The 26,447-nt window shown below is 38.0% G+C and overlaps 1 protein-coding gene across 3 annotated transcripts in view; it reads right to left on the bottom strand.

Annotated features, from left to right (window-relative positions):
* The window catches only part of LIMA1_1 (LIM domain and actin-binding protein 1), a 39,910-nt gene extending 19,903 nt beyond the window's left edge, over positions 1-20,007 (bottom strand). The window contains exons 1-9 of one of the 3 annotated variants that reach the window (XM_051211263.1): positions 15,514-20,007; positions 15,370-15,475; positions 15,163-15,335; positions 14,928-15,125; positions 12,950-13,241; positions 11,207-11,315; positions 10,183-10,317; positions 2,717-2,907; positions 1,128-1,506 (exon numbers count right to left, since the gene is read on the bottom strand). In XM_051211263.1, coding sequence (XP_051071298.1) covers positions 1,128-1,506; positions 2,717-2,907; positions 10,183-10,317; positions 11,207-11,315; positions 12,950-13,241; positions 14,928-15,125; positions 15,163-15,335; positions 15,370-15,475; positions 15,514-15,584 — 1,654 coding nt within the window. In that variant the 5' untranslated portion in view covers positions 15,585-20,007. Of the gene's footprint in view, positions 1-1,127; positions 6,956-10,182; positions 10,318-11,206; positions 11,316-12,949; positions 13,242-14,927; positions 15,126-15,162; positions 15,476-15,513 lie in introns of those variants that run through there. The other 2 variants (XM_051211265.1, XM_051211264.1) reach the window with 2 other exon arrangements.
* Positions 20,008-26,447: the final 6,440 nt, after the last annotated feature.

Genomic DNA, 26,447 nt, shown 5'->3' with positions numbered 1-26,447 from the left:
TCAGCTTTCCTTCTAAAACTGATCCCATATCGCTACGCGTTAGGGAAGTCCTACTCACTGTTTTTAAGAAATTTGAGGGGACAAAAAGCGAGTGTCCGGTGTGTTGGGGACGTTAGATCCCTAGAGCTCACTTGGAAAAGGTCCTAATTTTGCAATTTTATTTCGAAAATTTGAATTACTTTGTTTTCGCGCCAAAAGCGCTCTTCTCACCTTCATGTCGGATTTCCCACTTGGGAGAACGCTATTGGTCGGTTGTGTCTTTTAGTATGCTATTTTATAACGCTTTCCAAGGACGGTTTTGTGCTGTATATATACGTTTTGATTTTTGTCTGTTGTTATACCTCGTGCTTCTGGCTTTTTGCGAAATATACTTCCCCATTCGGACTTCGACTTCTCTCTCTAGTTAGCGGGGCTGGGACGCAACAGAATAGCTAGTTTATTGGTCTTTGGTCACAAGTCTTGGTTCCGTTCGCAGACTAAGTAAACTCGTAACAGCTTCAACATAGCGCAGTGCTTTAACAGGGTTGGTCGACACAGAGGGTTCACCTAGGGAGTTGGAAAAGCCTGATTTCAAACCAACGGTCCATATGGGCTCCAAGATTCTGAGGGAATAAATGGTGTATGAACCTATGTTGGTCACCAGCTACCATGGGACTGCATCCTCTAACATTGATCTACTGACTTGTGGATTAGACCTCTGGGTCAAATGCCTGACTCTCATCCTGACCACTGTGATTTAGTATTGCTTATATCAATAATTTAATTTTATTGACGCAGCATTTATATATGTATAAGCAAATTAGCCTGCGATACATTACTGTTAATTAACTTTAACTAGTTATATACTTTATTTTCTGTGGTTAGTTAATAAATACATGTTTCTCTAAAATAGATTTAAAGCTTTTACCATCATATTTGCAAAAACTTACTATTTGTTTTAGTAGTCTAATACAATTTAAATAAAATGCATTGAAGCAAGAATGATAAATGCTGGATAGTTTTAAACCGCTGTTTATTTATCTTCTATCCGTAGTCGTAAACTGAATGGTTTAAACATAAGAATTAGTAAGATAAAAAACAAAACGGTAAATTTATACTACCGAAATAAAGAAACTGTCAAGACCTACGTTTTTCAAGATAGGGCAATTCAGACCTGCATTGAAATTGCTGAAAATTTTTAGCGAGCATTATTTCTGGATTGATGTCCTCAACACGAAGTAAATTAAGTATCATATTATTCGTTATATAGAATGAAGAATCCAGTCGGTCAGGTTCACCAAGTAAGAGTTTTCTGGCTTCATCTGCACTAATACGATCATCAAGCATCATTATAACTGTGCCACGTATATCTTTTCCTCGACGACCTGCGCGTCCTGACATTTGAATATATTCCCCAGATGACAGTAAACGGAAGTCACGTCCGTCGAACTTCCGAGTAGACGTGAATAACACAGATCGAGCCGGCATATTAAGACCCATAGCGAACGTTTCGGTAGCGTACAGTACCTATATTACATGACAGAACTTACTTTTAACGGAAACAGAAAAGTACATCAAAAAACTTAAAATTAGTAACTATGGGCTATTAACTCCAAACTTTAAATTTGCCTGATATTCTTCTACCACTTCTGCCGGTCCCTAGCCTGAATAAAGGAGGTCAGCAACCATACGCCGTAAAGAAAAACGCTAACCAGAAACTACTTACACTCTGCCCTGAGAGTTGAAGGATTTTTATGTAGAATAGTTTTGACGCCTTATTTTTTTCGGACGTCACGAAGCCGATACCCATTCTGAAAATCAGAGTAACATCTAAGATAGAGACAGACTGTCTAGACAATGTCGGAAACCGTTTAAAGCATTTAAATAACAGTGGAAATGAGAAGATAAAGTCTGGCTATGACAGAAATAAGTGACACGCATCGAACACAATGTGGACAAAAAAGATCAAATTTAGGAAAGGTCCTGTTATGTTCTGATCACGAAGAGGAACGTGCCACACATACGATGGGGTTGTACTGATGCTTTCCAAAAACGTGCTTCTAGGATGAGAAATCGACGGCTTTAAAATTATTAAATTATCCTTCAGAACAAAGGAGAAAAATATAATAAATGTTATTCAATGATATGCACCTACTAATTATGGCAGAGATGGTAAATATCAATTTTATAAGAGACTGCAGTTCGTCGTAAAGAAATTTCCAGGAAAATACTTGATCATTCCGGTGTGGAAACTGAATGTTAAGGTTGGGATAGACAGTACTGGGTATGAAGCATTACTATGGAACATGGACTAGGAGAAAGGAGTGAGAATGGCGACAAACTAGTGGATCTATGTGCATGCAATTAGAAAGTTTTGACGGTAGCAAGGAGATGTAGCAGTCAGTCAAGAACAAAGAAGACAAACCAATAACGAAGGTTAAAGAGTGAAGGAACAAGTGAGTAAAGCAATTAAAAAATCCACACAGCTGAACTCTCTGGATATTCATGCAGTACACATAAGCCTCCCTATACATAATACCCCACCAATGAGAAGTGATTAGCAAGGACATCAGATAAAACGATAATGGGAAAACAAAAGGATCAGATGGTATACCATCAATTTTCCGTTGATGGTTTACCAGCCAATAATGAATATATAACAGTTAGTAACACAAGTACCCTTACATTACGATAAAATGAAAAGAACCGCGTACTTAGTACAAAAACAAAAACTTACTTTTATAAAACCTTCAGCGAATAACACTTCAACAATTTCCTTGAGTATAGGCAACAGTCCACCATGATGTATACCTATTCCACGACGTAAAACGGGCAGTAAAATTTGAACCTGAGGAAGATTTCGATCGTCAACGGAAAGACTCTCAATGGCATTATTAAACACAAGTTCAATAGCCGCCTTTTCTGATTCTAACAAAAAAGGTAGAAAGTTGGTTTGGTCATAAAATCGGTAAAATAATTTTTTGTGATATTTGCTGACTATATGACACTATCATACATGGACACCGTAAAACAAACCACTGAGTTCCTGTTGTGACTTTAAGCCCGGCTAATTCCCACATGATTTATCAGCTAATCGAAATGCAACCGATACTATCTTAGTACTGTGTTGAACCAACAACGTTCGACCGGTATGAGCTGTAGGATTTAATTTGTCCTACAGATATACTAGTAGAACTGTAAACGCGATAATGGTGATCCCAGAGTCTATGTGAAAGCTATAGTCAGAACAAAGACAACTTGACTGTAAACTTTATATTTTTAAACGTAAAAACAATTAGATTGGTACAATAATTAAAGGAATTGTAGTCATCAAGTGGAACGCGCAAACATACAGACCAGATTATCACAGTCATTAACTAGCTTTATGAGTGGCCGATTGTTTAATATTACTTCAGCCTCTATTAAAAACGTTTCTAAAGACTCGTCCATCAATACCTTCTGAAACAGTAGTGATCGTACAATTCTTCTTATTGACTTTATGATGCGTCCCCGTGCACTGCCTCGACGACTAGCTCTGGGAAGGTTAAAGCGCCATTCACAACCTCTTTTTAAAAGGGCATTTGCAATCTTATTCTGGTCCCAACCACACATAATCTGTCTCAGACTAGCATTAGCTCCTTTAAAGCTACCAGATTCATCCTTACTCTTATTCACAACCCGTACAGAGGAGCCTTTCTCAAAACCATAGAGAATATGTGCTGCCTGCTTCTCCAGGATCTTAGTTACTAACTTCTTTGTTACAATGGCCTTTGGCTTTTTCGGCGTCTCGACTTTCGGCTTGGAGACCTTCTTTTCCTTAGGCTTTCTTTGAGTGAATTTAGGTCTATTAGCGGATGGTGCTTCAGTTTTCGGCTTAGCGTCAACAATTTTTTTCGGCCACTTGTCTCTGTGCACGCTTAGCACCTCCCTCAGTACGGAGTTGTTTACTGATGTGGACATTATTATTGCCGTCTCCCTGTTCTTCCTGTGTAGCAAGGTATGGTGTTTCCAGCCACATCCTTCGACGGTACATGACCTCGGTACTCGATAGTCTCTTGTTATGTGGTCCGTCTTCAGACAGACATTACACAACTTCTTTAGTACAAATTCTATCCTTTCATTAATATCCTTATCTCTAAACTTTCCACATTGGTCTAAAGGGTGTTTTTCAGTACATAATAAACATGACAACTCAAGAATGTCCCGTCTTACGTGTGGAGGGACATCAGATTTACTCGTGCTGGCGAACGATACTCTCGCTCTATACTCTGAGTCGAGGTTTCTTTCAGTAACAATAGCCGGTTGCATTTGGTTGCGATTAGAAGGATCTGTATTGACAAGTAATCCGTATCTGGTATTAGCAATATCCGACTGCTTTTTCACAAATTCACAAAGGTCCTTAAATAAAGGCTCTCTACCCGTCTTAAGAATTTTATATGCCACTTCCACCCATTCTATTTGTAAGCATAGTGGGAGTTTTAAAAACATACATTCGATAGACTCTGTAGAATTCAGATCGGATACATAGTTCATCTACGTGAGTGTTAGCTCACAAATATGCATCTCACGAGACAGTCTTCTTAAATTATCTGAACCAGTCCCCTTAATAGCAGGGATGTTTAGCTTGTTATCAATAAATGCATGAGCTACTATGCGCTACTGACTGAATGATTCCTCGAGAAGCTCTAACGCTTTACGTCAGCCTTCTTCTGGTTCGAGCGATTCATAATGAACAATAGTAGTCTTAGCTTCACCATCACAATACTGAATCAAATAGTTTAAACTAGATCGGAATCCAACGCTTTCATCGAAGCAGTCTTCGAAATTCCGTGTGAAACTCCGGTAGTTCATGAGATTAACATCAAGCCTTATGATCTCTCTCTTTGGTAGGTCTAAAGCTTCAGATATCATTGTTATCCAGTCCTTTCCAGGAGGAACATTAACTCCACATGAAACAGATACAGACTCATACGATATCACCTCATCAGCCATAGCCTGATTACAATGTTACCTTACCCTTTGACGTAATCTATCCACCCCAATTTCTCCTTCTATCCGAGCTAAACGTACTTTAACTAATTCCAGCTCTAACAAGGGATCTATTCGATAGCCGTTTCCTTTAATTGGTCATCAATATAAGTTCCTGTATAATGAGGGAGACAATTCAAGAATCTGAACGGTCTTTCAATTCTTCTCCGTAAACATTTGACAGCACTTAACGTAAGAATTTCTGGTGAGATACTGGTCAAAACTTTGTAGGACTTAATTTGTCCTACAGATATACTACTAGAAATGCCCACCATTCCCGAACATCCTGAATGGAAAATTGAAGTAGGAGTGTTGTATATTTAAGTTCGGCTAATTATCACGTGATTTATTCGCCAATCGAAATGCGAATTATACAATCTTAGACCAGTGACGTTCGACTGATATGAGTAGCCTAGCGTCCTTATTGGTCCTTTGTTCTCCTGGCCCTTCCAGTTGAGTCCAGAACGCCGATAACAGCTTCCACTATGCGAATCATTTATTTCAAACATACTTGGTTTATATACTAGACAAACAGACCACATCAAACCACAAAATAGAAAATAACATTTGTGCAAGATCAAGCTAAAAAGTGGCTGTGAACGTGGAAGACGGTAATCAATAAACTGAGTATAATTTAAGGATAGTAAATCGTATCATAATAGTCTATAGGTCCAAATAAAGCTTGTAATAAGAGGAGTATAGATATACAGAATATATATAATTCCATTAATAGTTCTCAGAAGTTACCCGTGATTTAATCTTTACTAGAATATAACAGTTCCAACAAAACAAAATACTGTTGTCAAGTCATTGGGTTAATACATTTACGTAAGGACTCACAAACTAAGCAAAATTTCATGCTTACACACATAACTGGTTTTAATCTAAAAATCAGACGTCTTCATAAGGTAGCTAGCTGGTAGAAAACAAAACTGACGATCAGGTCCAACCAAAAAATGCTGCTGATTCATACAGACTTTTATTAAACGACCATAAAATCTTCCAGTAATTCCTACTCGGGACGTAGAATAAGAGGTAGGAAACTGTATCTCAACAACTACGACTATCATTATTCGGGCCACATGTTTAGATGTATAAATTTTGGAATTATTGCTTAGTGTTATAAAAACAGCTAAATTGATTTAGGGTTTCACTGTCAAAAGGCCATCACTATACACAAATGAATGTCGATAAACTTATTGCATTTAGTGTAGTAAATAAATACTACATGTTATTGAATTTATGACTAAGCTCTTATCCAATGGAACATGAAAATAAGTACTGGTTATCCTTACAGGATACCGCGACATTCGCGATTTATGTCGCGCTTTAGGCCTCGACTTTCATCAGTTAGTCATCTATACACAACGTAGACCCTGACAGATAAGTGCACCGGCTCAAATTACCACATCACATTAGCACAGCGAGATAAAATTATCGATATAAATTCTCAGAGTAGTAGAAGTAGTAATAGTATCAGTACCAAAGATTAGGTGTAAAAAGGAAACAGAAAGGTATAACAGTAGGATTAATGATAAATTTTTAAGATCACAATGAGTAAAAAATTGGATCTAGAAAGTTTCATGCCAACTTAGTGTAAGCCACTTCTTCAAGATTATTAAGAGATCTATTTTTGAAGTCTATATTATTGTAGCATGGGTTTACATTTCACAGGACTTCCCAACACAATCTAAATACCCTAATTTGCAGACACAATTTTATGTCGAGCTCGAAGGGGTTTTATATTTTATTTTAACTAAAATATTTTGGACTGTGTTAACTTTCATAGGAAGCTCTAATGATCTGTGATTTGTGGATTCGTTGTAGCTCTTCTGTTATGCTCTGACAGCATGGTACTAATAATAAAAGAAACTGGAATTAATAAGTCAAATGTAAGTCAGACTATTTCGGAAAAAGATGACACCCTCATCTGTCCCCAGTCCAGACGTTTAGAACGATGGGCGGAACATTTCAGAGAACAGTTCAACTGGCCTTCAGCTACTCTACAACTACCCTCCATTCCCAGACAGTGTGAATGGAACATTGAAGTAGGTCCCCCAACTGTAGCAGAAGTTCAAAAGGCTATGGTTAATCTGAAACGAGGAAGGGCAGCTGATCCAGATGGATTGGTGGTCCAATTTTAGCGATTAGGTTGACTAATATTTTAGCTAGGATCTGGGAGTTAGACGTTATTCCATCTAACTGGTCACAATCACTTATCGTCCCAATATATAAGAGACGGTTAAAATCATCCTGTGACAACCACAGAGGGATTAGTTTAACTAATATAGTATCGAAAATACTAGCCTCGATAATTATCAGACGCCTAACTAAGACTCGTGAACTGCAAACACGAGAGAATCAAGCTGGCTTCAGACCTGGTCATGGCTACATCGACCATATATTCACCATTCGTCAGGTTCTAGAACATAGGCATACTTATCGACGTCCGACAATGGTGGTCTTTCTTGACTTAAAAGCAGCATTTGACTCCGTAGACCGCGAGATTCTGTGGCAGTGTCTGTCATCGACAGGCGTACCTCAGAAGTACATAAACCTTGTAAAGGCTCTTTACTTGAACACTACTAGTCGAGTGAGAGCTTATGGCGAACTGTCATCTGCTTTTACAACTTCAAGTGGTGTCCGTCAAGGCTGTCCACTTTCTCCGTTTTTGTTTAACTTCACCATAGATTTACTGATGGAAATAACTTTCTCGTCGACTGAGTTCTCGGGTATTGATCTCCATCCAGGAGGTCTACTTATCGACTTAGAATACGCAGATGATATAGTCATGTTTGGTGAGGACGCTGATAAAATGCAGAGTCTTCTGGTAACACTAAGCAACAATGCCAGAATGTCTGAAATGCGCTTCTCTCCCTCTAAATGCAAGTTGTTGCTTCAGGACTGGTCTGCGTCAACACCTGAACTAAGGATAGGGAGTGAAGTAGTCGAACGCGTTGACAACTTCACTTATCTTGGAAGTCTGATCAGCCCTAATGGGTTGGTGTCTGACGAAATCTCAGCACGGATTCGAAAAGCTCGTTTGGCTTTTGCCAACTTGCGTCACCTTTGGCGAAGGCGAGATATCCGTCTATCAATAAAAGGACGAGTATACTGCGCGGCAGTCCGTTCTGTTTTAATTTACGGCAGCGAAACATGGCCATTAAGAATAGAAGGTACTCGTAAGCTACTAATATTTGACCACAGATGCCTCAGAAATAATGCTGGCATCTGCTGGGATCACCGGATAAGTAATAGTGAGGTTAGACGCAGGGTATTAGGGAATGATGGTAAATCAGTTGATCAGCTTGTGAATCTTCATCGACTGAGATGATTGAGCCACGTGTTACGTATGCCCGAACACCGATTACCACGACGTGCAATGCTAACCGGTGTTAGAGATGGTTGGAAGAAAGTTAGGGGCGGCCAAACCAAAACGTGGCATCAGTGCTTGAAGTCACTAACTTGTAGTCTGAGCCATGTTGAGAGATGCAGACTACTTGGTTGGGGTCCGCGTGACTATCGTAACCAATGGTTGGAGACTCTTGGTGACATGGCTTAGAATCGATCACAATGGCGTCGGTGTATACACTCTCTGTCTGCCCTCAAACTAAGAGATTAAAATCACTTCATATCTTTCTTTCTACGAACTAATTCTTTCTTCCTGTACTATATCCTTATTGCAATCTTTCTTTTATATATTACCACCTCTGAATCAACTACTTTTATGAATCCGGTGTTCATCTTGTTGTGTTAATGAGGTATGGCAACTTGGACCGATGCATATATATGCCTGGTCCTACGTTGTAGCTGACTGACTGACTGACAGCATGGTAGAGTTACAGTACCAACCCATGATATTTCAACCAATTTATTATTATTCAACAAAAGGACATTTATTCTCTGAAGCGACTCACATCAAGTCATTAAAAGTCAGGAATTCTTTTTGGGATATGAAAAACGTATCATTATTTCATCATTATCATTCCACCAAATGCTCAATTTATTTGGAATTATTCAACCTAACTTATGCAATGATGCTTAAAAGAAATTTCACCTTGGTGTATTTCTAAGAATATTTGCGGGGAAGTCTCACACCATTAGCAAACAAATATTTGTAACCCTACTGTTCCACATTACAAAAACCCTATTTTCTACATCTCACAATATATACATAAATACACATGTATGTCTCACACAGAAACACCTTGACCGTAATGACATCAGATTGACATAATCAGACCCATTTTGATTTTGGCTTCGATAAAATATTCTACTTCCTATTATTTATACAACTTGTGTTAATTTATCTCTACTCTGAAAAAGTGGTTTATACAAAGTTGCGAAGGTCGGAAATTCAATCTTCCACTTACTTGGTTTTTACGAGTACATTATTATTTCCATTATTAAAAATTTACTCGATGGTCAACTTATTCGAAATCACCAAGTCAAACGTTGATAATGATACTTAAAGAAGGTATAAGGAGGTTTAGGGATTCAAGAATTAAGGGAAGATAAAACAGTGAATACATCTGAGCCATGTTATCAACAGCTTTTAACCACTGGTTACGATAGTCACGCGGACCTTAACCAAGTAAACCTTACCAACCTACAAAGCTCATTTTAACAGTTAATGACTTCATAAACTGATGCCACGTTTTGGTTTGTACGATTCATAAAAACTGAGTCGCTATAAGTCCCCTAAATTTTATTGAAGTTCACTGAGTAAACTGAGTAGATGACAGATGCAAATCACTACCAAATATCTTACATGAAAAGTTTAACAAATATTACGCAGGGATGACCATTCATAATGGGTGTGATCAACAAAGATCAAAATCAAAACGTCAGTTGTCTACGGTAAGCCATACTTTCTTCACAAACATTCAGAAAGCAAAGGAACGTTGAAGAACAACACTACTTCTCCAGAGATTGTGTCTATCAATATGGGTTACTTAAACGTATACCCTATAGTACAAGCTGCTACGAGGCCAATGTAGAATTCCAAATCCTGGATAGAATTTGCCAACCATTAAAAATACAGATTTTCGTTCTTCAGTATTATTAATCTACTTGTATCTACGAATTCTCCACAAACGAATAATATATTTTAGATCGGAGAAATTATTGTTTCGGAGTTTTAAAAGCGATGCAGTAACAAAATGTGACACTTACGTGTACTAAAATCCATCTTGTTTAGTTGCATTGCATAGAATTCACAATCCATTTTGCTAAATGAAAATACGATAAGTGGCTCCAAATTTTGGTCCATTACCAACTTGACTAACTTCGAGCAATATGGTTGAGAACCTTAGAAACAAGGCACCAAAAATGAATCACGTAACAATAAACTTTTGTTATAACGATAAGGTCATACTAGCAAATATGACCTTGTGTACATATGCTACAGCCTAAAAGTGACTGGACAACTGTTGATAATAATTTGAAGGAAGAAAACATAATGTGACTGATAGGAGTCAAATCTCAAATAAAAAGGCAATTCACTTGTTACAAAAAATATAGTTTCCGACAAATATTAAAATTAACAAGTAATTTAGCGTAAGCAGAGACTTAAATTTGGTACACGGAAACTCATCATGTTCACTGATGTGAAATTGTGTTTATTGAATACTACACCCCTAAATATGACATATGAGTATGACGAGTACAACATTAAGATGAAACAAATGTTCAGTGTTTAGCTGGTATTCAACGACTTAATGCAGACTACCTTCAAAAAATTAGTCGAATATCAGTACACACATTTACTAAACAGTATATTGTAGTATTGTCATTCTGATAATAGTTCATCAACTAATGACTTAACCTCAAATCTTTACTCTATGAATATTGTAAACATTTATTCTGAAGTTTAAAAGTTAACTTGCTTGTTTTGTAAACTAAGGTTTTAATATTATATCAAGGTTAAAACAGAAAACATTAAAATACTTCATTCAAAACATGATTAGATGTAAGATCACTGGGAGAAAAACAACAAGAACATGAGGATTCTTGTTGTTTCCTTATGAGATCGTGCGTTTTACAGACCTTAGATCAGTTTACAACAACCGTTTCCGAGTTCTGCACTCAATATGTGAGAAAATATGAGATTTCCTGCGTGAAAACTTCGTTTCCAGTTATAAGACATGAGTGCGCGATAAATATAAAAACGCGATTAGAAAGAAATTGTTCAACTTACGGGTGCTGCCACCATTACGTCCACGGGACTTCATATCAGAAATCGAATTGCCAGCGGCATTTTGTAAAGTATTTAAAGCAAGATTGAAGTTAGATTCAATAAACTCACGCTGGAAAACAAGCGATTAGAAACGAAACGAAACAACCTGTTAGGGATACACAACAGCAAAATTGTTTAGGGCCAACTGTGCACGTAATCTATTATCTTAACTCTCAACATAAGCACAAGTGAAAAGGAAAAAACAAAAGACTTCTATTCAAGCCTGGTAGTGTAAAATTTCTAAGTTTTACATGATGACTGACTGCTAGAAACTACTTATATGGACATTGAGAGCATCATTCGTGACATATGAAGACTACTGTGTTTTCCCTATAATTAATTAATCTGGATACAGCTTATTATCAAACTCAAAAAATATTACGTAATTAACTAAAAAATATAGATGGGTCTAACTGAATTTTTATGATCACATCATCATAGTCAACAATGCATATAGCTACAGAAACAGAATGACTGAATGTTCAAAAAGTTAATAGAATAGTCAGATAAAAATCTATGCCTAAATATCTCCAATTACAAGTTATGAGAAGCAGATCAGTATCGATTAAGTTCCAATTCTACTTTAGTAAGTTATTATTCAGTAAGAACATTGTTTATGGACTTTCAGTACATTTTTTACCATGATTTATCTAAATGACAAAAAGCCAGTTCAAATATTCTAATCACTTTTTAATTGATATGCAATCGACAAACTGGGTCAACATCAAAATGCTTTGTCCACTAAACTGGTGTTATTACTCAAGTTAGTGAGGAGGAAAAAAGGAGAATAGATATAGTTTCGTTCACAGCATTGAAATTGATGCAGCGAATTATAAACGCAATACACGAACATATCACATAGCAGCATAAACGAACACACGTTAAGAAAAAACGGCATCCGACAAACAGCAATGAGAGCAAACTTTCGCATGTAGTTTGGATCCTTTATCAATCTGACGGTGTAGAATCGGCTTTGAGATAGCATGAAATTTCATTTTGACCGTCTTTATATGGCTATGTGACTATTAGATAAGTACTAGAATTATTAATAAAAGATGTAGTCTAGTACTTCGTCTTATCAACACTAAAGGAACTTTGCCCATTGTTTCAGGGAAGGAAACGAGTTTCCTAATTATCCACATTTAAACTTTCGAATTACGATATTTGGAAAGCAAGGACAAAGAACTGGGCAAAATAATATGAACTCATTTTACGTCGTTAGATTACCATTAACCGCTTACAAACCATATCTTAAAATCAAAATTACCATAGTTTACATACTTAGAAAGATGCACGAAGTGAATATGCTGACTAAGATTGTTATGTCAACGCTGCACAGTATGTAACTTCAGCAAACTCATGATTACTGAACCTTAAAACTGAGAATCAACGGCTCTTCTTCAGAAGACGAGCAATTAAATCTATTTGTGTCAGACAGTTTGTTAATAAACATATGATGATGAGGGTATTCTACTTTGACTTAAAAAGATCCAACTGTCTTCAAAATATTTAGCGAAATGCGTTGTTTAAACTTCTTTAAACTGTAGCTATAAGTACTTAGAAATGAATTGTCAATTTACTATTACCATCAATCGAAAGTCACCACCAAATAAACTTTTAAGATCAACTAAAATTAAAATAGTACTTATCAGTTATATCATTCGGGAGATAAACATTTTCAAATGAGAATATTAAGAAACTTACGTTCTGATTGACTACCAAATGAATTCCATCTCCACCACATGGGTAAACATAGTGCTGTAATGGAACAGGACGACAATCAGTGTAAACAACGTGACAAGGCTTTCTATGTAAAAACACTATCCATTCAGCAAATTCACGAGCATTGGGAATTGTTGCACTCAAAAAGACAAGCCCAACACTATCAGGTAATAAGATGATGGTTTCCTCCCAGATAACACCACGTTCTTTTTCCCTCATATAATGAATTTCATCGAAAATAACCCAGCCAACCTCACGAGTTACATCTGAGCTTCTAGAATATGATGCCAAAGAACAAATAAATATCACTTAATGAGTAACAGGGTAAGTAATACCAATACAATCCACCTATTAAGAGTTATTTCGACTAGGCTGTTTACATGCACCTCATAATGTAAAAATACTGTGAAAAATCAAAATCAACTACGAAACTAATGCGACTTTCCGTTAGTATTTATCATCAAATTAAAAATGATTCGAAACAAACAATACATGGATGATAAGTTTTACTTAGCGCATTTTTGAAGACGTATAGTTCTCATAAATTTTTTTTTGGGATATGAGCTAGCACATGCTATTTCTCATTCATAGGCCCTGCAGTAAATCAGTACCAACACGTCATCAAGAATTTTAAAAGCCTATTATCGTTTGCTCCTATTATTTCACAAGTGCATTAAAATTGTTACTGAAAGCCATATTCTACATTTTAAAAACTACGAAGTTTAACATTTTATTTCGTCAGTGTTCATCTAGGAATGATAATTTGCATTTGCATCTTTATTGAATATGCTCAAGAAAATGTTTTGACATTAATTAATTGAAATGAAAAATTAACACAATTGATTTTCTTCGGAATTATCATTAGTTGTACTTTAGTCCTAACAAACTGTTTGGATTAAATTACTCGTTCATACTAGACTTGATTACGAAAATTCTAACAGCCACCTTCAAATAATCATACAGACATGAAGTACCTTTAAAAATAAGAGCTGGGACTAAAAAGAATGTAGAGAATACATAAAAGCAAATAGTCAGGAACAGCAAAGAACCTGGCACATATGTGGATCGGTTCACGTTGTTGAGCCATACCAGCACAAGATGACATTATCAAAACAAGACTAGTAACCGTATCGGTTGTGGTAGGAAACATTAAACAATACAACCTAATTAGAGAATGAAACAAGGAAAGTATGATATAATTTTAAAACTAAAAACCTAGAGGCAGACAAGTGGGTGAATCTGCACCACTGGAAACGATTCAGAGCTATGTGCATTATCAAGGATCAAAATATGTTTATTTACATTTCTATAGATTAAACTAGGTTGTTAGTGGTCGCCACAATAGTAAGTGTTAATTTGATTTCGGTCGGGCTAGAAGTGTTGAAAGAATAAAAAAATCAGCAATTCGCTTAAATTTGAAAATGTATATTCTCGAATTTTCGCATAGAATACAGACTGTTTTGGATAAATTATCTATACAAGGCTAGTTTCGGTATCATTAACACTGACGTTTTAAGATAATACTAGATGGAGTATATTAGGTACACCCGAACACTGCCGTACGTTGGCATCACTAACACAGCGTTCCTACCGGACGTGAGTAATCTCTTAGAGACGGAAATTATCGAGCACAAAGATTCGTTAGGCATCATCAACCATAAGGGGCTGGGTTTCACAAGCTTAGAGTTTAACTACTTCCACTAAATGATTATTCTGCTCCGACAGGCATTACACGACCATAAACTGTATGTCTGCATGTCCAGAACATGTGTAATGACATAGATTAGGGTGGTGTGCATCGAATGATTTTTAATAATCCAGAAACCTGAAAACGTACAAATGTCACCGTATGATTAGAAAAAAATTGTGTGAATCTATCAGTAATATTGAAAAGCTTCAGCACAAACGCGGGAATTGATCAACTTTGATTCAGAAGAATTAATTCAACTCTGGCAATTACCTGTACAACATAGATCTCAATATTTCTGTTGTCATTATAAGAATAGTTGCTTCTTGGTTGATAGTTATATCACCAGTCATTAGGCCAACATCTTTAAAAATCTCAGAGAATTCGCGAAACTTCTGATTGCTCAGGGCCTTGATAGGCGTTGTGTAAATAACGCGCTGATTCTGCTTCAGACTTTTAGCAACTGCGTACCTAAAAAATCATGAATATACTGAACCAAATGACTTACTCAGCAACCACAGTTTTACCAGCAGATGTATGGGCAGATACCATAACAGACTGTTCGTTTTCAATACATAGAATGGCGCGTTGCTGAAATGGATCCAAAGTAAAGGGATAATTCCTTACAGGATTTTCTAGATTCTTCAATTCATTGAGTGCATAACCAGAAGGATAGACAACCTAACTAACAATAGTTTCAGCTGTTAACACTAACCTCATGAATGCAACCGCTACCTGATAAAAGCACGTATGTTTGGAACTTTGGAAACTTTTTGAGACATCGTTTAACTTCAATCGGACCATCAGGAGCTTCTTTACATCTGAAGTAAAAAGAATTACCAATCTTAGTAGAAATCACCTTTTCCCAAAACGTTTAGCTTCGTGAAAAGCAGAAGCAACTTCATCCAGATTGATATCCAGAAATTCCATAGTAGCTGAAAGATAATTCAAAACACAATAGTTATACAAATGACTGCTTATGAAACACAATACCTGACAAAATACGAACTGAGTTCTGGTGCCACAACCGGTTAGTTTGGTGAGGTTAATAAATTAAGATAACAAAAGTAAGATTTTGGAAGCGTGACTATCAAGATATTCAACCGCAAACTATTGAACATTTGTGACATTATAAGTCATTTTGATTCGGTTGAATCGATTACTTGTCTATCACTTATCATACAAAACCTGATAAAAAAATAACAATGAGCTGCAAAACTCAATGACAATATTGTGAAAAAACATGAGAAAATATTTTGAGACTTCACTAGCAAGCATTAAGATAGCGATCATAATAAGAACAAAACTAAAATGAATATTGTCCTGCGTCGTACCACAATTGAGAACAGAAAACTAAAGCATTGGATTTTATTCTGAACCTCAAATTACTGAACGATATGACCACTTGGACCCTTCCCAAGAAGCCGTGAAGAATCCATGAGTGTTGACCCGACAGAACTATCATTCTTAAAAAATATGACGTCATAAACTGATAATTAATTTGCTTCCACTCAGCCCAACCGTCGGCAAATAATACACAAAAATTGAGAGTCTACATCGGGCATCTCATTTGATGGGAAATAACGAGAAAACTTTAGTCTATGAGCGATGACTTCGAGATCCTTACATGTGAGACAACCACGAACATAGCTAGTTTCAGGAACTATGGTGAGCGGATTACTTCCTGTAGATGTTAACAAGAATAACTACGTGGAGATATGAAACACTGACTAAACAATTGACAGTATCATATGGGCTACGCTTTACTTTAGATGCTCTGCAAAATAAACGACTCCTCAGAAAACGTTATTCAAAATGATACCCAGCCAGGGTAACTCACTTATCATGTACAGATTTATTGTACTTCTAAAAAAATTTCCGTGAGGCGGGGTTATCCTGTACACGGAAAGTACCCTAACCGTAAGAGTAGCTGAGACAGTGGCACGTGTTTCAGGGACATGTGAACTGGTGCGATGTAAGCTGAAATGTAGACGGCAAGATATTGAATTAGTTGTAGTATATTGCAGTCCAGAATGTGTAGCAGATGATTTTCTCCTAAGTAAACTTAAGTCCTGGGTAAAAGCCTTGTAGTAGGCGACTTTAATGCACCGTATATAGACTGGGTTAACTTAGAAGTAGGGTCATCGGTAACGTCGTTCCAATGCAAACTATTAGAAACATCGATTGGATTAGCTTGATTTTAAAACATTAGAAACCCCACAAGATATGACTTAAGAAACTCTTCTTCTCTTTTAGATTTAGTCTTCACACACGGTGACGACGTTCGTCAAATTACTTTTCTCCCACCACTAGGGAGAAGTGACCATGCAGTCATCTTATTTAAATTCATGGCTGAGATTGCCTGCCAAACAGTTACGCCGGCCCGTCCTAACATATGGAAGGCAGATATTGGAGGCAATCAACTCCGCAGCATCGGCTGAAAACTGGGAAATTGGCTCAAGGGCATCAGTACAAGAGGCATGGACCCTTTTCAGGCAGTTATACAATCGGGTAACTCGACCATACATACCCTGGACAGTTCCAAAGAAGAAGAAGCACGGTCATCCCTGGATAGGCCGGGATATTCGACGTTTACTAAAACAAAAGAAGAAATGGGTTGTTGCCATCCGCCTTGGCACGATGGAACGCTACAGATCGGTAAGAAACAATTGTATAACAAAAATTCGGGGGAGCTCAAAGAAAATATGATATTCAGCTGGCACAATCTGCACTCAAGTAGCCCAAGAGAATATTCTCGTACATAAACTACAGAACAAGGATGCATCATTGGATTCCCAACCTAATTAAAGAAGGAAGTGAATCTGAAATGACAGAGGAAGATCAGGAAAAAGCAGAGGCTATGGCTGACTATTTTGGGGCAGTTTTCACTCAGGAACCTCCCCTAGACAAAGAACCAAACCAAAATAAAGTCAACAAACCAAATGCTAACCTTGGACTTCGATCAAGACGATGTGCTTAAGGCTCTTAGGACCTTAAACATGGAAAAGTCAACAGGACCAGATGAACTACACCCCCAAGTCTTGAGACATTGCACAATATACCGCGGCTCCACTGACTGTGACACTCAACATGTCATTTAACCAAGGTTTGTTGCCTATGGACTGGAAGGACACAATCGTCACTCCCATACATAAAACAGGACCAAGACAACTTCCATCGAACTACAGACCTGTAAGCCTCACCAGTGTTGTAGTTAAAATATTGGAAAGAATAGTTAGACGGACCATAATGGCATTTATGGAAACCAACAACTTGCTAAACATAAAACAACATGGTTTTAGAAAGGGTTTATCTTATACAACGAACCTCCTTATAGCAACGGAGTCCTGGATAAAGGCACTAGACAACGGGAACTCAGTGGATGCTGTCTACATGGACTTCAGTAAGGCTTTTGACAAGGTGCCAACAAATAGACTACTATTGAAGTTGGAAAACCTTGGTATTGCCGGACCTCTATTAAAATGGATAGAGGATTTCCTAGTAGATCGTAGACAGAAAGTAATAATAAATTACAAGTGCTCCATCTGGAGACCAGTACTTAGTGGGGTACCTCAAGGTTCCGTCTTAGGTCCTTTACTTTTTATAATGTATGTTAATGATCTTCCAAATATAGTACAGTCTCCAATGTTATTATACGCTGACGACGTAAAAATCTGGTGAGTAATAACTGGAGACACAGACGCACGTGCTCTTCAGGTAGACTTAAATAATATGATAAACTGGTCTAAGGAGTGGCTGGTGCCTATCAACGCGGCAAAGTGTGTCTACATGCACTTTGGGGATTCAAAAGTTAATAGGTACAACATAGGGGAAGTGCCATTACCCGTAGTCCGGTCACATAAGGATCTAGGGGTGACAGTGAGTCATGATCTTAAGACGACGGCCCATTGCTGGGAGGTCGCAGCTAAGGGGTTTCGAACCCTCTGGGCTTTGAAACGGACATTCACTAAGTTAGATACTACCATGTTCACCACAGTATACACAACCTTAGTGAGAACTAAGCTTGAGAACTGCGTTCAGGCTGCAAACCCGTTTGAAAGGTGACTCGGATATCTTAGATAAAGTACAGAGGACAGCTACCCGTGCAATTCCAGAATTCCGGGGTTTTTCATACAAAGAGCGGCTTGAAAAGTTGGACGACTTTACTCTCTTCTATCCCAGACTAAGGGGAGATCTAATTTTGATGTACAGAATACTGAGAAATGATTTTGGACCTTACTTATTCTCTCTTTTTCTTTCCACTAGATCGGGACATCTCAGAGGACATAGCAGGCGAGTAGAAAAGCCAAGAACGAACAAAATACCCATGGCATACAGGTTTTCAGACCGAGTCATCAATACTTGGAACCTGTTGCCCGAAGCAGTGGTGTCCGCACCTTCAATTGACTCTTTCAAGAGAAGACTGGACACTCACAGAAGCATACTAGAAAAGGAATAACATATGCCGTAGGCCTTCTGTCCTTACTACACAAATCTGAATCGGTGAGGGCTAATCATACTGCTCGACTGTCGTGCGGGAATGGGATGCTAGACAGGTCAATTGCCTGAATCCAATTGTACTCAAGCACTGGAACGGAAGGATAATACAACCATCCATTTTCACGGAACACGACCGAGAGGATTTATCACAGAAACCACAAAATGTGTCCCAGCTTGAAAACTGTGCGAAATGTATGTACTGTTTGAAAGGCAACTCAGATCAGACTTCAGGTGATTACATCTACTAAGATGTAATTGGCTTACCAACCATATCCGCCTGAAGTAAGAACTTTTGCACAAATTATCAACTATCGCGACCTAATGTTCGCATTTTCAACAGATGGATTAATCCATTTAAAAGACTGAACAGAGCCCAACTGATAGAGAACTAGAGTAGGCTTTTGACCATTTGTTCGCAAAATGAGGAGCTTGAGTCTCCTAATTGTATTCATTTACGTGAATACTAAATTAGTGTCTGCACACGTCAATACCTAGGAAGGGCAGTTACGTACTTATGTCTTACGTTGTGGAATGAGACCATTTTTTGTAGACGTTTCCTATAGGCAAACCACATGCAGAACGGTGTTTCAGTGCTACATCATAACTATTTGGATAAATCAACAATCCCGAAATTAACTTTGAGTGAAATCTAAAAACACCTAACATTAATGAGCAAACCACGCAGAACTGTAGTGAAATACATTCACACCGGATAGAGCAGGCTGTGCACTTCAAGGTCAGACAGCTGTTTTACCATTGTTGCGTTAACGAAGTCCAACAGCGGTGAAGTGAAACGACCTCTGTAAGACAACATACTTTTCACAGAGAATTTTATTTCAAGCCTTACCCTTCATTTTATTTGCCTTTAATCTTGCAACCTTGGATTTAGCACAGTAGCACGTTCATAGAAGACATCCATAGATAGACAAAGATAGTTGTGTGAAAATGATTGTAATAAACCTAGTTTACGAGTAACTTTTGTCAATATTTATGATCTTCATGATTTCATCTAATGTGTGCAAACACTGTATTGACTAAATAATCTTGTTTAGGTTAACTTCCATTTGTAGAGATAGAGAACACGAACTTATTTTGTGACTGGTTTTTGTTATTAATCCTTTTTTCAATTATTTCTCATGATTTCTACAATTGCCATTATTGGCTGCAAAGGTGCCGTTGGCGATCCTGCTGTAACTTTCTTTTACTTTCTTCATGAAAAATGAACTTTACTTTTCAATTGATAGGATTTTTTCCGGTTGTATTTCATCTAACTGAAATTCTTTTCCGATAATAATAATAATAGTCATTATTACTACCTCACTCATGTACTAATTTATGTTCATTGTTCTTTCATTATACGCACGTGACATTATCTCTTCACAACGTCATTGTAATTGTGTGGCGCATATGTATTTGATGCCCTCTTGTACCAACGTTGTGTTCAAATAAATTAACAAATAGTATGAATCTAAGTGGGTGAAGCCTATTTGAAGCCTATGTAATCTATAAAACTATGATCCTGTCTGTAAACTGTCAAGCCTCATGTAACATATTGTTATTTGAAGATAAATCATTACTATTACTGTCAAAATATCACGGACCAAGTATTTTTCTCGCTTTGTATATGCATTATATTTCCGATTATCTTACACTGAATGTTGAAAGCCTTGTTTGTTGGAAATGATGTCTTTCAGCTCCAACTGTTCTGCTCCGCGATCTGAGTGAAATCCTAATAAAACCATCGACCCGAAGACTTTCAAGTAGAAAATGAGGTATAAATGCCAGCATTAAAGACCTTGAGATCGTTGCTTCTTCTGTATAGATTCATGTCATTAAAAAAACGGAGACAGGTGTGAAAGTAAATTTGTTCTCTGTGAAACTACTGATGTTGAGGACTTATGGCTCACATTCACTCTCTTTACCTTAGTACTAAACATCCTATTATCTATGTGTTTTGGAGCTAGGATAAGTAAAACGCATCTTTGCAACCCTCTCTATGAGAAACGCGTGCACTACCATGTTCGAGTCGTTCGTTAAGTCGAAGAACATTGCATGAAACGGTGTCTTTGATCTTAGCAAATCGTCCGACTGTCTCACTCTATGAGTAGATTGGCTGCACATGACCTGCCTTTCCTAAACCTGTGCTGGCCTATATGAAGAATATTATCCCTATCCATGTATTCCCTCATTTGTTCATTGACTAGTCCTTCCATTATCTCCGATAGTATTGAAATTATTCTGACAGGCACGGATCTTTTCTGTCTTTTCTCTTAAGATTCAAGAGAAAGTGCCCTGTTTCTATTCTGTTGGCAGTTGATGCGACTCTTATAAGTTCCTGAACAGATCACCTACTGGTGTACTGATGAGCTTCGAGCACTGTCCCAGGATTATAGGTCGGATTTTGTCACATCCCAGTGACTTACCTGGGCACAAGGATATAGGTTTTACTGATAATAAAACGGCAGTTGGTCGTAAACTTCCTAGAACCCAGAGTTGAAAAGTTTAAAGCGCATGCATGTTCCTAGAGTAGTTGGTCAATGAATTAGGGGTGAAAGATCTCTGCTAACTATGAATTAGTAAGACGATTGCTATTTGATCATTTAATAGTGAAGGTTGGATGGTTTGTAGGCTTCCTTTTTGTCATGCATCTGCAGAGATATTTGGGGTTAGTTTGGATTTTAGTTACTGGCTTGGCCTGAAAATATCTCCCAGTTTTGTGGACGTTGACGTTGCACCCATCTCTCAATTCCAAGTAGGAGTTACTGTCGGAGTCCTTCGGAAGAACTTTCCGCGTATGCTGTGCTCTCTGTTTGGTCTACGGCAAGCGTTCGGTGTTCCATTTAACCCAGAACCTTCGTTTTCCGAATGTACTACGTGTGGTATGTTTTGTTGGATAGCGTCCTTTATAATGTCCTTCACTATATCCCGATGGGCATCGACTGTTGACCTCCACCACTCTCGTAGATATTGAGCCTGTTGAAGATATTCGTTCATGGTTGGGTAGTTTCCCTCGGTGTAGCTAAGGTAAGGAACATTGTTGTCCATTTGGGGCACCTTGTTTGTCACCGCACTAAACATGACAGTGAGGATGGAGTGCTGCAGTCTCCAGCTAGTAGTATTCTGTCAAACCTCAGCTATGGTAGCTCTAGTGTTGCCTATACTATCTTATCGTTGATGGCGTCGGAATCCCTGGGAGGGTCTAGAAAGGCCAACGCGGGGACACTTAGGAGAGACTACGTGGTTCGCATACCCATGCATGGTCACTGTCTATTCTCGATATCCCCATATGGAATACATTATACCATCCTCAGTCCGTAAGTGTTTTTCGAAAGCTATTACTAACATTCGCGGACTTTCATAATAGGATGAGTTAGTATAAACAACGATATGACCGTGCTGAACGTTTTCTTGGGAAGCCATTGTACTAATTTACTTCTATAACAGTCTGACGTGTAAGGTGATGCAGAATAAAAAACTTTTGATAGGATTTAGAATTTGGGAAACGGCTTTTAGTTTCACAGTTAGGAAAATGAAGATAAAGATGTAGTCTTTTTAAAAAGGATTGCTTGTGTCAATATTGAGTCTAACATGTATAAATGTTCAGCCATGACACTGAAGCTGTCCAAAATGCGCCATCTTGAGGTTAAAATCAGATGTTCTACGTAAAACCAACGCATTTTCACATAGCATTATGTAGTCATGATGAAGTCGTTAGATATCTTATGTAAAAGAAAGGTTTGAGAGTGGTGTTTTTGACACATTATATAAGACTGGTCTTTACAAAAATACTTGATAAAATTATTGCAGTATCATAAACATTGTATATGATCTAGAGACACAAGATCAGTCGCTTTAATTATTATCCGAACTCACGTTATTCAGTAAGTTTGAAGTAAACAGTCAGTCGTGGCTAATAGTTCATCGTCCTTACTTGATGTAAGGGTAATGTGGTACAATATAACAATAAAAAACTCAATGAAAGTTTCGACTCACTGCATTTCCTATCATTTTTTCATATTTTCCAGCAGTCCCAGGAAAGAAAAAAGGAAAGTATAGTTATGTGTCGAAATATGAGTATAGGACGCAAAACATGCGCTAGGAAAAAAGCTGGTATACACGCGTACAGATAATATGCAATAGTGAGAAAAATGATTTCACAAAATTTTATTGAAAAATTAAAACGCGCATATGTAAACACCTTGGGAGAGATAGCAATTTGTTTTGATGCAACAATAAAAAGAATCCAGACAAAACAAAAAGTCTCCCAGTATCCTGCTTGTGAGTGGTGGACGATCGTTCACGATTGTGTGGTTACTAGTATTGTAGTCCAGATTCGAACTGGCGTCCACGGTCTGTAGTGTTATTTGTAGGGCAGCCGAAGCTTCCTATCCACCGTTTGACGAAAGCGCGGGCCACTGTCTCAGCACCAATGTCTTTGATAGGTGCTATTGTAGTGAAGGAGAACACAGGTGAAGACAACCGAATTATATTTAGCACGAAACTACGGAGTTACTTGGTAAAATAGAAGTACCATACTATAATAATTAATTTACAAAATGTTCAATAATTGTCTCGGACTTCGTTCTTGCATTTCCATACTAACTGCTTTCTATTCCCGTTCTTCCTTTCCTGATCTTCTCAATCTTCTGCTGCTATACATTACATTCCTGATTCGCGTTACATACTCCTCATGTCAGTATAAGAAGCACGCATCGCACTATTTCTGGCCACCATGTGAAACGATCTACACAAGAGATAAGAGTGTCCGTTTAAATCTGGCACGGGTCCTACCAAATCCGAATGAAACGAACGTCGGTAGTTTGAAAGGGCCTAAGTGACATTTGTTGTTTTGAATCACCTGAGATTTCCGGCAGTTCACAATAGGGCATGCCCACTCCCACACGTCTTTATTGATACCAGGCCAAACAATCGTCCTGCTGTGAGCTTTGTGGTTGCTCAAACACCTAAATGAGGACGTTTGTGCAATTTACTGAAAACGTTGTGTTGATAATGTTTTGGTAAGGCCGGAAGATTACTGTCTGTAGATGTGTCATATAGTAGTTTCCCTACCTGTTCCCATCTTTTCGTTCCGTAGTTTCATGGTCGTCGAAGATAACTCGTGCTGAAGACCATTGTCTTCTTATTGAAGCTGAGTGAGTTTAAGAAGGTCGATTCCTTGGAAACTGTTCAAGGAAGTTATGCGAGACGAGGCGTCTGCAATTATGTTGACTGCCTCAAAAATGTATTGTATATGTGTAGCAAATTGAGGACTGTTTTTCTGCTGAGTTGTACTGTTAGTGGTCTCACGAGAGACGCGCGACGCTGTATGAACGGCCGATAAAACATTATCAATCACCTGAATACGCGACTGTGGCCGGTTCTGGATAATTTAGAATGGTATCTACTTTATTTGCTAGAGTGCGAGTACCACAGACGTTAATGTTATGCTTAATATGATCTTGGAATTCGACCGCGATTTTTTATCCCTTGGTGCCTACAATCATGTCGTGTTTTTGAATCACTGAAAAACAAAGGTCAGGTTTTCTGTTTGGACATGCTACCACGAAGTCATCACCAGCCATCAACTCGTCAAGCATCGGTTGAACCTATGAACCTGTATAATGTATAGTTACAATCCTACGTAACCTTCAAATAGAAAATGAGACTCCACTAGGAGATAACTAAGTATGTTCGTCTGCTGACCCCTATTTGATTGGGTAAACGAGCAAATACTCTATTGTAGCAGGTCATTGATAGTGATTGGTATTGGCATGTCTGTAACAACGAGAACCCAGTGAATGGGCCTGCTTAAACTTATGTTAAGGTGAAAATACATCTTCCTGTAAAAAGTTATCGGTTTTCCTTTTTTCTGTAGGCTGAAAACTGAATTTTCTGGACGGTCACTAACATACAATTACATCTACCTGCCTCTGGGTAAGTATCGACGCGATTGAGTACTGTCATCATCACGTCAGCGATGTTTATAAGACGAACATAGTTAGTATTTCTGAGTGACGGCGAGGACGTTTCCAGAAGTTTTGTCTTGGCGGAAGGTTCAGGGTTAGGGAAACTGCAACATTTACTGAAATGCCTAGAAGACTTGCTGTAGGTATCGTGGTAATAAGAACAGTTGAAGTTGTCTGGTTCTCGTGGTATAGAAACAGTTACCTTTTATCGACGGGCTTCTCTTGAAAGTTTCGAACGGTTTGAGGTCATAACGAGGGGCAAAGCCTCTCTTTGACACAATAAACCATGGTACTAGAGATTCTAATAATGCACAGAATCCGATGAGCAGACAAAGCTAGTTTGCCAAATGCAATATTCAAATATGAAATAACAATCGCTTGCACCAGTTTGGAAGGTTGGATAAAAAGAGCCGTGAAAATAGGCCCTTGAGTTTTAGTTACCCTGTAAAACCTCGCGTTCTTGGCGACAGTTCTGTTGGGAGTAGCTGGTCTAAATTTCGTCGATTGGTTAGGTTGTAACACCTTAGGTTGGTTGGTTAAGAGTTCACTTCAAACAACTAAGCATATGTCGAAACAGTATAGTTCAAGTATTTATTCAATTCCTTATTTTGTATAGGCGTTAAATTTCCTATTATCCTATATTGAATGTTGAGAGGTTTTGTTTGTCTGAACAAATAATCCCACGCTCTACTGTGACTGCGCGAAGATCAAAATAAGGACTTATTCACTACTTGTCTGGTTTCTTCTATCAATAGCACGAGGGTTACCTAGAGGCACGAAAAGGTCTCCAAATTGAGGATAATGTTTCCCAATGTGTCATAGGGTTCGAAAACACCACAAGTGAACATACTACGTGTAACGTACCTAGTGAGATAGGCTTAATACCTTTGTGATCGGAATACGTTGAGTACTTACTCTGTCACTCCGTGCTCGTGGAAGCTAGATTCTGAGCAGAACAACCAACACTTGGATTTATCCGGCCAGAATGGCATGAGTCGAAAGTGAGGGTGTAAGGATACCAGTCATCAGACTTTTGTCTGTCTGCTCCAAAATACGAGTTCTTACTTAGTTACGCCTGTTACTCCATGTGGAGGGGCATAGGTCTCTCACCATCATTCTCTATAGACTTCTGTCATGTGCAAACCTCTCCTGTTGTTTGCAGTTGTTATTCGTTCTTTTGATGTCTACTTCCACCTCTCAACGCAGTGTGTTCTTTGGCCTTTCTCTTTTTTGTTCCCCCTCAGAATTCCAAGTTTGCGCTTACCCCATGATTCAGTTTGATGGTTTTTGCAATGTATGTCTTATCCACCTCCAGCGTCTGTTCCTA

This window comes from Schistosoma haematobium, chromosome ZW, assembly GCF_000699445.3.
Source record: "Schistosoma haematobium chromosome ZW, whole genome shotgun sequence".
NCBI classification, from domain to species: Eukaryota; Metazoa; Platyhelminthes; class Trematoda; order Strigeidida; family Schistosomatidae; genus Schistosoma; species Schistosoma haematobium.
Note: the sequence above shows the minus strand (reverse complement) of the source record. Positions and strands in the feature narration are given on the sequence as shown.